Here is a 12,215-nt window from a genome sequence, read left to right on the forward strand (position 1 = left end):
AAAAAAAATATGAAGAGAAGATTCATTAAACAATGAGATTACTAGTATCCTAATTTATACCTTTTCGTTAAGTTAGGATGAAAAAATTAATAGAAATATAATCCGCAAGGGTATAATTTTAAAATTTATCTAATTTAGATATGTAGAATGAGTATAATATCTTGTTATATAAAACAGCTTATCTTTCACATATTTACAATTTATACTTTATTTACCTTACATTTTAATAAATATTTGCTCTTGTATTCCTGTTGGGGCCAATGTCATATTTTTACATGTTGTAACTTATATTTCACAAGTTGTTGTAGGGGTTAGTTTATCTCTCTACCTTATTGTTTGATATTATACCATCTATTAACTAAACTTAACTAAATTCATAGTTTAACTTAATTATAGTAAAGATGTGACTAAAATATCATTATCCAATCTAAAACTCAAATTCACAATAAGAATTTCATCTCCTTTATAACATAAAATTGAGAATTTCAAATACATTGTAGCTTTCTAATAAACAAGAGAGGAGAAGAGAGGGTTAAGAGCTCCCAATTTCCTTCTCTTTAGCTTTTAGATTTTAGGAGAAGTATCATCATACCATCATGCTTGAGAAGTTAATAGAGCATTTTGGTTATTTTAATATAGAAATAGAATAAACTATATAGAATATTATCTTTTCTATACAATCTGCCTAAACTGTATTAGTCTTAACCTAACTCTGGGCTTATTCTGTAGATATTTTGATAAACATATAGGATGTGAATATTAAAAATATAAACCACAAGTATATGAAAAAGGGTAGGATATAATTGTCATATGGACATCTTGGATGCTTTTATAAGTACAGTGCAAAAGAACCCAAGAATTGGTTCTTTTTTTCCACACACACACACACACCATAAAGACTATATAACGAAGAGAGGTGAGAGAAGATAGAGGAGTGAGAGGAGAGAGAGAGAGAGAGAGAGAGAGAGAGAGAGAGAGAGAGAGAGAGAGAGAGAGAGAGAGGGGGGAAAAAAGGAGAGAAGGGTCACAGGGAGATCACAGGTTACACACACTTTGGTGTATCTTTTCTCTTAGCTTTTGGAGAAAGATAATATATATTTAGATCCAGATGGAGGAGAGGTCTAGGAGAAAGAAGAGTGGAGGAGGGGAAGGGAGCTCCGGGAAGGTGGTGGTGGATGGGAGTGAGATAAGGGAGTTGGTGGAGAACAAGGAGGCGTTCGACAATTTTGTGGAGCATAAGTTCCGGGAGCTCGACGCCAACCGTGACGGAAAGCTCTCGGTGAAGGAGCTCCAGCCCGCCGTCGCCGACATCGGCGCCGCCCTCGGCCTCCCGGCACAAGGGTCGTCGCCGAAGTCCGACCACATCTACTCGGAGGTAACTCTTACTGTCTTGGGATTCTTTCTTGGTCTCTAATTAGCCTTCCTCGAGGAGAAGCACAAGATTCTCTGCATCCATGGATGAAGGAATTTGATTCAAGCAATCCCTTTGGTTTTCTTTTGTTTTCATGTATAAAGTACCCGTCTAAGATTTTTAATTTTTTGCATAAATACTCGTTAAAATAATACCTCTCAAACCTGATTAACTGCTAAGATTTCATCAATATACTATAGAAAAAACATAAATACCCTTAGTATTATTTAAATGCTTTTTTTGTCAATTAAAGTTATTTAAAAAAGAAAAGGAAATACATGGCGAGATTCCATTGGTGCGCTATAAGAGGACCACCGTATATGCTAGAAAATTCCTACAACTTGGATGATACAGGATTGATAATGACATCCTCCCCTTGGATTTAATTAGACGGTCTCCTTCGCATCAAATGTGTACAACATGAAAGGTTGACGTGGCAAGTTGTTGTGGTGCGGGTCCCACCGGAGAGGGAGTAGGTAATTGGATATGTGCACGTGTTACATGTTTGATGAGAAGAAGTGTCGCTAAATCTTGCACTTTACCTTCCAACTTTTGGATTGGCTTCAAGCTCACGCCCATCTTTTTAACATTCGTCCAGCACTAACATGATAGCCTGAGAATCGAATCAGTTTAGTGATATCTGAAACCAAATTTATTTATGAACCGGCCACCACTGTAGCTCGATCGTTAGATTTTACTGGTGCACGAAAAATGTTACGGGTTTGATTTCCCTGTTGACGTTAAAGTTGATGTTTAGTAAATTTCATATGTACGATTTAGGCTTGTGACTCGTTCTTGAGAGAGTTAGCTCAGTGTATACACATATATATATAAATATAGAAAATTTTATAAATCACATCCTATATTTTATCTATTTTATAATTCACATTCTATCTTTGAGGTTTTTATACCCGACTTCTACTTTTTTCTTATAATTCTCATTAATACCGTCCGTTAATTTAAATAGTATCAGCAAATAAATATTCCGTTATAATATAAAATAATTTATAAATACTTAAATTATCCATGCTTTCTTTAGAGAACGACAAAGAGGAAGAAAAATAGTGGTGAGAGTATTTTAGTAATTTGATCGATATTTGTTAGTCAAAATAACGTCAGGCTGTAATATGAGATATAGAGAAGAAAAAGGTCTAGTTATTAAATCCATTCTCATATATATATATATATATATGAGAATGGATAACTCTGTCTAGCTAATGATTAGTTTATGAATTTTAGTTGTACAAATCTTGATGCTTGGATTGGTTAAACTTGGTGAGTTTAATTATGATGTACTTCTTAATCTTATGAACAACACTAAAAATGAATTGTCGACATCTTCGATTACTAGAGAGGTAATTGAGAATAGGGCCTTCTTATATATCTGTAAGACGTGGTCATTAATTTAGTCATTCATATACCTTAAGAGTTAATTGACAACATATGTTCATTTATTTAAATGGCATGAGCAACATATGCGTAGGCAGGCTGTTAGAATTTTAAGAACAATTTGTATTACTATACAGAGTGTTTTACAATAGTTGGAGACCAATAACTGTTACATCGCTTAACTTAGTACTGCATGAATCTATCAGGAAAAGATGACTTTGATATGTACTGCAAAGCCTGTGCATTACTGTGATGTACTTGTACTAATCTTTGCAGGTTTTGAATGAGTTCACGCATGGCAAGCAAGAAGAGGTGAGCAAATCTGAGTTCCAAGTGGTGCTCTCTGACATCTTGTTGGGAATGGCGGCTGGACTCAAGAGGGATCCGATAGTGATCTTAAGGATAGATGGAGAAGATCTCAAAGAATTTGTGGAAGGCCCGAGATTTGAGCCGGAGGCAGTCGCAATGTTCTCGCAAATGGAGTCGGAAAATGCCACCTTAAGAAGCTTCTTGTTGAGGGGCCTTGGACAACTTACTGTTGAGCATGGAATGCCACCTTCCTCCGATTCTTGGGTAATGAACATTAACACTTATAATACCATGAATCCTTATATATATACATATTAAACAAGTAAAATTAGTTAAAATTTCTAATACGAAAGGCAATCTTAAGCTTTTAGTAAATAGTGGTCCTTATATTTCGTATTAGAACATGCACATCACTGCCTTCATTTCACCTTGCTGATGAAAAGCCTCCTCTTTCACGTTTCCGCAGTTAAAGAAAATCATGCAGAGTTTTCCTGTTGAATTAATTCGTAACCAAACTTTCCTTCCTTCACTCCTTATTTCCCCTCTTTATGAAAAATTACTTGAAAAAATTAGTCAGGAAATTATAATATTCTAAGCATATTTGTATGAGTAAACAGATGATATTTTTTCTCGAATGTACTTGAAAAATGAAGCTAATTTGCAAATATTTCAAAACGAAAGGTCAGAGGGTCTCTGTGGTAAGCATCAAATGTAGGTGATGATATATGCATGAAATCATATGTTTGAGTATCATTACTATGTTTTGGTGATAGGGTGTTTATCCCTGCTGGATTTAGTAGATGGTATAATTGAAACATGAACCTATGTATCTGCAAATGCTTAGGTACGTAGTTTATTAATGGCTGCTCTCATAATGCAGGTTGTGAGCAATATTGTAGAACCTGCTCTGGAAGCATTTCCTACTGATCCACTCGAACAACCTGCTTCTCAAGAGAGCTTCTTAAAAGAATTTAAGGATTTTCTGGAAAACATTGTTCATCGCCTTCAAGAACACCATGTTATCGTTGCCCACAATGAGAACACTTTTGATGGAAGTGGCATCAAAAGATTGCTAACTAACAAATTTGAATTGGATAAGGTTTGTTGTTCTATTCTTTCTTTCACACTCTATCCAAATTGTTTTCCGTCGTTGTTCTTTTTCTCCACATTGTGTCAAATAAAAAACACTGAGTGAGCAGTTAAGTACTCTTGTCTGTGTCGCAAATTCTCATATGCATACTTCCGTATCGTTGAACAATTTTGCAATTATATAGGTACATAAAAGCCGCTAAATGTTGCATATCATCTGAAATTTTCAGCATTTGAAAAACATCATGCATGCCTAATAGATGCTTATGTATTATGAATATGCATTGCCATGTTGTGCCTAGTGAAAACTTTTTATTTTAAGGCATCATATTCTGAAACTCAGTTGAATAAGAAGACACCAGGAATTGCAATCTAAGCAACTCATTCTCGAATATTATCTTGACAAGAATATACTGCATTTCTTTAGGGCATATTTGGTTGCCACTTAACTCCCTTATCGACCCTCTCCTGCAGTAGAGATGTTATGCCCATAGTATGTTATCATGGAACCAAACAACTTAAGAGTAACATCTGTTATTCTCTTCTTGGATGCCAGTTGTTGGATTCTGTTTGGAGAGATTTACCAAAGGATCGGAATCATAAAACCTCAAAGGACTATCTTCGTGTTGCACAAGACAGGATAGCTGCATCGGCAGATTTACCTCCTTATGGTGCAGTTGACAAGGTACTACATGTTCATACTCTTTTAATTTTATTGTTATGGTCTACTTTTATTTACTGAGAGCTTGAGATGTTGCAGTTTGATAATCTATGAACGAGAAAATAGAGGAGTGTCACTTCCTACATTTTAATCTTCTTGTGGAAATCCTCCCTGTTTCGACATATTCGTAAATGTAGCTCATACTTTCTCAGAAAATCTAGGTTATCCAGAGCAAGATAAATCAAGACATGACTTAATGGTAGGCTTTCTATGACTCCAGAACTAAATAGCTACTCCTTGTTCAAGATCTCCATGAAATTAGACCTTTCTTTCTCATGATATCCATGAAGTCGCTGATGCTAATTAGGCTTTTGTTATGTTGGATACACTGACACCAATAAATCATACAGATGTATGGTTTAGCTACTTGCCTACTGCGGTCACAGTTTTCCACTTATGGTCTAAGGTCTTTGAGGTTTCAGCTGAAATGGAACAGTTTTGTCTGAACTTATTCAAAACCTATACAACTTGATTTCACTCATTGTCGAACGATTTTGAAGTTTCAGATGAAACGGAACTTTTGCGAAAGTGTTCAAGGACAAAACCAGCAAAAATTTATGGTTTTAACATTAGGTTTTGACCGCTATCTGCTGAAACTGATCATTTTTACGTATAGTTTTTTCGTTTATTCTAGAATCAGAACTAAAGCCAAAGGAAGCTGAAGATGGAATAATGAACCATGGTCTCACTATTCCTGAAGGGGAACACAATACAGAACAATAGGACTACAACCTATTTATGCCACTGAAACAACTACAGCTTCCTTATCAATATTAAGAGCTTAGCTACCGCCTTCTCTGGAAATTATTTTCTCTCTTTTTGATCCTAACTACTGACAATATGAATTATACTCTCCAACACTTTCTTCTATTCAATGTTATGAAGACCTAAGGGAAACTGCAGATGTAAAATTATGTTATACATATTAACGTTTCAGATAAGCTACTGTAAGTGAACAAGGAAATGTTATTTACCCAATAATTGAAGGGATAAATTTACTCTTTCTCTGAAACAATTAATGATGAAATTATCTGTGCTGTGTAAATGCAGGTCGATGCCGTCATCAACGAGGCCTTCAGGATCGTGAATGCCGACGATGGGAAGATAATCGACGAAGCTGAGTTCAAGAAATTGCTGACTGAGATTCTTGGGAGCATCATGCTTCAGCTGGAGGGCAATCCAATCTTCGTCTCATCCAACTCAGTCGTTCATGAGCCTCTTGCCTCTCCATCTACGCTCTTGCCTTTGCCTCCAACTTCTGCAACTGAGTGATTAACCCCCAAGAAAAGAAGAAAAAGATGTAGGAGAGTGATAATGAACAAAAGAATGAGAGACCAAGAACCAGCATTCAGAAGGCTATAATCTGATCTTAGTACTGGTGTTGGCTTCTCTAGATGTTTAATTTGTTCTTCCTCCTACCAGCAGATATATTTGCCAGATACTAGGAAATGCTTACTTGTTCATAATTAAGATGTTTTCTTTTTTTTGTTTGTCCCACTGCAGCCAGAGCTGGCCTATGTTTGGTGTTTAGTTCTGAGGGTGTCTATCATCACATAATTCTCTTGATAGATTTCTAAGCTAGTTTGGTTGTTGAAATATATAAATAAATAATACAAAAGGACAGAAGCTAAATTGCTTGTGGTGATGGTGAGTTCCAAAGGATATTAGTTTGAAACCATTAAGTGATGAACATTTCAGTAGCAATATATTATAATAATCCGAGAAAACTTATTTTTGTCCCATAATTTTATTATTTATGTCTTATTTTAAATGGTTAATGGAAGTACATCAACAATAACAGTGACATTTATGCAATCCACTTCGGAGCTTGCATTCTCCTCCTCTGCATGACTGCGAGCACCAAGAATTGCATGTCTGATTATCTGAATCACCCAAGCAATGATCAATGTCATTGTTATCACCCCAGGGACGATAATCCTTGCAACATCCCACAGCAGCACTTGGATCTAATTGACCATCAAATAGAATAAGATATATAAACATCAAAAATTGAATAATTCCAAAGGGAATGAACAAGAACAATAGGATTTGAAAGAGTTCAAACTGACTTACTTGCTATACTAAGCATAAAACATAAGATTAAAAAGATTGACACTCCAACTCGAGACATTTCTTATCTCCTTGGTCAATTTGTTTTCTTTCTTTTGTTTATTGTTTATTTTATTTTATTTTTGAGATGTTAGAAAGGATTATATATAATTGAAATTCTTATGGAGCGAGATGAATTTAAGGATTTCTTTCCATTTGGAGCTTCCAGTTTGGAATATAATACAGATGTTATGAAATTATATATAGAAGGAATGAATAGAAAGCATAGACATCGTATCTATTGATTCTTGGTGAATCCAAATGTTTCAAGAAAGAAATCATGCATTGACTATTGAGTATATATATGTATATATGTCATGTTCATTATGACACAATAAAATTAGAGGATTTCTCATATTTGTCTCCATTTAGTGATTCTAGAGAGATGGCCAAATTAAACTAAGTAAATATTGAGAAGATATTTTGAAAACATATTATGATGCTTAATTAGAATACCAAATCTTATTGATAGCATATGATCATAGAGATGATTCATTTATCTAAAATATACAGCAAGTAGTAAATAGGCATGTCTACTTGGTTGTTTGTTATTGTAGATGAAACCTACTGATCATCTCAAAAATAAGCTTTCCCTATTATTTTCCTCGGATTTAAATTAAGATGCAGATAGTGAAACCATTTTCACCCCTATGGGTTCATTTTTCTACTTTTCTCGACCTTTAAAAACTTACTCAGCGTTGTTAAGATCATTTGAAATCTATAACTAATTTTAAATCTTCTTAAAGACTACTATGAAAGAGATAATACCTTTCAAAGGTGGAGAATAGCATTTCCAACTCAACTCGCAGTCTTGTGGGGAAGCTTAGCCCTTCTATATGGTGGGTCTAAGGTCAGGTATTGCAAGTTGCCACGAATATTTTTCTCATCTCCTTCACCTTAGAAGTGGAAAAATGGCAAGCGCAATATGGCAGTCACTGGTCCTGCAATAGAGACCTATTTGCTGTAGCCTATTTTCGGTCAGATTTTCCACCGAAATGTTGGTGTTTCAACTTTAGTGAATTTTGGATGTAATTCTTGAAAATTGAAATGAGGCAATATTTTGTTGCTAGAGTCGACGCCCACTGACTGACCCTCTGGATGTTGCTATGTGGTCAAGGTTTATTAGAGTTCATTAATAGGTTCAAGAATAATCAGGGTGCAACAATCCAAAGATCAGTCCAAATTCTTCTTAGGGTGGGTAGAACTTTCGAGGAGATCTGTGAGAGATCTGACCATCCAATAGATCTGTAACTAGGAAAGATTATTTCTCTTGAAGTAAGAAATCCAACGCAACTGAGATCACGTCGATTGGACTTATAGATCAAAAGTTACAGAGAAAATAGTGACCGTAGGTCAGATGGTGGCGTGAGAAATGTGGGTAATGGAATAAGGAAATATTGATTGGGTTTTGTGGAAGATGGTAGCCATGGTTGCGAGGTAGAACATTAAACTAGACGAAAGGGGAAAGAGTAGACCGATCCTTGAGAGGCAAGGGGGCACGGTTAGTTTGAGGGAGGAAGAAGACGATATCCAAGATTGGATACCGTTGGAGGAAAGAAAGAGAGAGTGAGAGAGAGAGGGGAAGGATAACTCTAATATTTTATCAATAATTTTCAATTAGGTTGACTTTTATATATTTAGAGGCTAACCTATCAACAAAATAATTAAAAGATAACTCTAAGATAATGCAGTTCGCCGATTAATGTAGCCGAACGTAGATTTCGCGTTCTCTGTCGTTGCGAACGTGTGTAGACATTTAAACGTGGTCGAACGCGTTCGAATGCACTAAACACGTTCTCTATTTTTGCGAATGTATGCGGGCATTTGATAGTCACGCTCTAACAAGATTTTCAGAAATCCTATTCTTTCCGAATAAAAGGTATTTCTAGAATAAAAAATAAACAAAAGTCATAACTAGCTGAATTGTAACAGCCCATCACGCTTCCTTCACCTTGCTCTCAAGGTGTGAAGTTAAGAAATCGATCAACAACCTCGGACTCAAGCTCACATGATGCCTCATCGGATGGTTTGCTTAACTATTCAACCAAGATCTCCATCTCTAGTCTCAAGCCATGTTGCCTTTGTGCTAGTACTCGTATTGGCTCCACCTATTGGAAACCCTCCTCGGGTTCAGGTAGAACCAACCCCGCAACTTGATTTGGCCCAATCCTCGCTTTCAGTAACAAAACATGGAACACTATGTGTACTCTTGACTCCTCTGATGGCTCAAGCTTGTAAGCGGACTAGTCCAATACGCTAACAAACTCGAACTGGACCAAAAAATTTGAATGCCAATTTCTGGTTCTGAATGGGACGCAAGGTGATTTGATGATAAGGCTGACCTTGTACAAACACCATGTTGCCCACACTAAACTCCTTCTCATGATGATGTTGATCATACATTTGTTTCATCCAATTCTGGGATACTCTTATATGCGTCTGCAGCCTCCTAAGAGTAGTATCACGATCCATCAATGCCATATCAACCGCAATCCGTTACGATGAAGCCACCAAATCATACTCCCGTAATGTCGGTACCGCCCGTCCATATACTACCTCGAATGGGGTTATGCCGGTGCTACTATGATGAGAAGTGTTATAGGACCACACAGCCCATGGAAGATACTCCAATCGGCGTTTAGGATGAACATTGACGAAACATCGAAGGTATTGCTCAATTCCCTAATTAACTACCTCCGTTTGCCCATTGGTTTAGGGGTGGTATGCCGAGCTATAATTTAGTTTTGTGCCCTGCAATTTGAAGTATTCAATCCAAAACTCGCTGATGAATATACGATCATGATCCGAAATAATTGAGCGAGGCATTCCATGAAGTATGATGACATTTTGGATGAAACATTCGGCTACCAATTTGGTGGAAAAAGGGTGTGCCAAGGCTGAAAAGTATTCACGTACCAATGATAACTGAATACCCACGTACCAATGGTAACCCTTTTATGAAATCCATAAAGATATCCTCCCAAACACCATCCTTGTCCTTAAGGTGTCTAGTATGCGAGCTGGATCTTTCGATTTACGTCGGCTCGTAGGTCCATGGGTCTACATGCAGATACAACTCAATTAGCTAAGATGGGTCCACCAAATCATTCCACTAGTTGTTCTTGGACTTGTACTCAAGTTCAAGGTCATACAAATAAGTCTCAAACTAGTTCACACATGGTGGTTGAGTCGGATCACAAAATTCAACACGCATGATACGTGCACTTTATTTCTCCCACTTAATAGCCAAAATCCTAACCCTATGGTTGAAATTATTTTTCGACCTAGGGGCACTGCTGTGGACTACATGAGCACTGACGGTGATTAGGCAAGATTGCTGGTGGTGGCAGTTGGCGTCCAACAAGTCCTTGCGACGGTAAGCCACTATGATAGCTAAAAATCGAGCTTGGTCTAAGGTTAATGCAGCGCCTGCCATGGCACGTCGTCGATGGGTCCCTCGGCCCTCGGTTGTTGCTACTGGTGGCCGTAGTCCCACTATCATGGAGCTGAGGCAACGGCAAGGCTTGCAGAAGCCACCTTGACGTGCCTCGCTTGGGCAATAATGTTACGAGCGTGGCCGTCGGGTTTGGCCATGTGGTCGTCTCCGATGGCTGCGGTGGTCCTTATTAGATGGAAGTCAACCTAAGAAGACTGACCATGGCCATCGATGGTCGTCAGAACGTCGAATTCGCAACCACGACCCACTATTTGGCTACAGCAAAAAGGGTCATTGATGACACTCTTGCAGCCTTCTACTGCAGCTGCCACTAGCATGGCTTGGGTGAAATAGTCCCATGAAAGGGACCAGATGTGGCGCGAGGGCCGAGAGCGGTTAGATAGCCGCCGGTGAAAAGCTATGGTTTTCAACTCTAGCTTCCACTGTAGCTGAGGAAGGAGAACTCGACTCTTGCGGTGGTAATTGTTCCGACTCATCCCCTCTCTTATGACTTGGGTTTTCTTGTCATGGGAGGGTTGCTCCGCCATGGCTGGTGATGCTAGACGGTGTGGTTTGGCCGAGTTTGGATAGGAGAATAGCCGTCAAGGCTTGGATTGCCTTCTCGATCTTCTCAAGTTCTTCTTAGTTGACTCTATCAACGTCTTCGCCCACGCGGTGGCTCATCGCCGGCGATTGCTGGCAGTGGTGGCGACTTTAGGGAAACACCCATAGGAACAAAGATGAGTTCCTTGTCCTTTAAAGTTGCTCCTTCCTCATTCATCTTCTTCGATCTCGTGCTAATCATCGGCCGAGGAACATTGGCTTAAACTTTTTATGTCCAATCTAACTATCTTTAGTCTGGCTCGTAACAATGTCATCTTTCCAAAGGAGGTATCATTGGCAATTTATAGCAGCTTTATTAGCCCTACCTCCATTGTTGATCCATATCATCTGGTCTAGTCTCTTTTGTCCACTGGACTCTTCTCAACTAAGTCTGCTCTAAATACTCTATTGAATGGCAACTGGTTTAGCTCTCACTACAATCCCAAGAGAGGCAAGCATTGGAACCTTATTCATAAATGCAAAAATATCATCCCAAGAGTTTAAAATTTCTTATGGAGATGCGTCATTGGTGCTCTTCCGGTCCTCAAACCTCTTAATAGGCGCTTTACTTATTTGGAGAACTCATGTCCAATTTGCTTGCCTTGCAATGAGTCTGTGGGGAGATCTCCTTCTCGATTGTGAGTTTGCTAGGCCCACTTGGTTTGCTGATTAGCTTCTCCACAAGCATTCAACTATCTTTACTAACCTCTTCCCATTGACCCTTACTCTTCTCTAGACTATCTAAAAGGTGAGGAATAATTGCCTCATCTACAAATAGGGGTGTAAACGAGTCGAGCCTGAGCGAGCCGACTCTAGCTCAGGCTCGGCTCGAAATTACTTTCGAGCCTTATAATGTTGCTCAGGCTCAGCTCAGCTCAACTCGAGCCGAGCTCGAGCTGAGCCTAACCGAGCCCGAGCAAAGTTCGGGCTTGATTAGAGGATGAGGTGGTGGCAGCATGGGCGGTGGCGACATAGACAGTGGCTTGCCGAAGGAGTTGGAGACGAATGGAGGAGGCGGCGACGACGAGGAGATGGTGAATGGAGGAGGAAGCCGATGAAGTGGACGAGGAGGAGGAGGAAGCCGATGAAGTGGACGAGGAGGAGGAGGAAGCCGACGGAGTAGACGAGAAGGAGGAGGAGGAGGCCAA

General features: G+C 38.6%; 1 protein-coding gene across 1 annotated transcript; it reads left to right on the forward strand.

Annotated features, from left to right (window-relative positions):
* Positions 1–961: 961 nt before the first annotated feature.
* On the forward strand, positions 962–6,382 carry LOC140763011 (uncharacterized). Its single transcript, XM_073101032.1, has 5 exons — positions 962–1,375; positions 3,077–3,373; positions 3,990–4,208; positions 4,755–4,883; positions 5,970–6,382. Exons 1-5 carry the CDS (start codon positions 1,109–1,111, stop codon positions 6,189–6,191), a joined length of 1,134 nt encoding a protein of 377 aa, XP_072957133.1. The 5' UTR covers positions 962–1,108; the 3' UTR covers positions 6,192–6,382.
* Positions 6,383–12,215: the final 5,833 nt, after the last annotated feature.

This window comes from Typha angustifolia, chromosome 7 (assembly GCF_048772165.1).
Source record: "Typha angustifolia cultivar Huaian chromosome 7, ASM4877216v1, whole genome shotgun sequence".
In the NCBI taxonomy this organism is placed as follows: Eukaryota; Viridiplantae; Streptophyta; class Magnoliopsida; order Poales; family Typhaceae; genus Typha; species Typha angustifolia.

Excerpts from the sequence above, each read along its gene's own strand:
- LOC140763011 (XM_073101032.1), top strand. The coding sequence starts at position 1,109 with ATGGAGGAGAGGTCTAGGAGAAAGAAGAGTGGAGGAGGGGAAGGGAGC. Across the intron at positions 3,374-3,989 it reads CACCTTCCTCCGATTCTTGG|GTTGTGAGCAATATTGTAGA; the intron begins GTAATGAACATT and ends CTCATAATGCAG. Across the intron at positions 4,209-4,754 it reads ACAAATTTGAATTGGATAAG|TTGTTGGATTCTGTTTGGAG; the intron begins GTTTGTTGTTCT and ends CTTGGATGCCAG.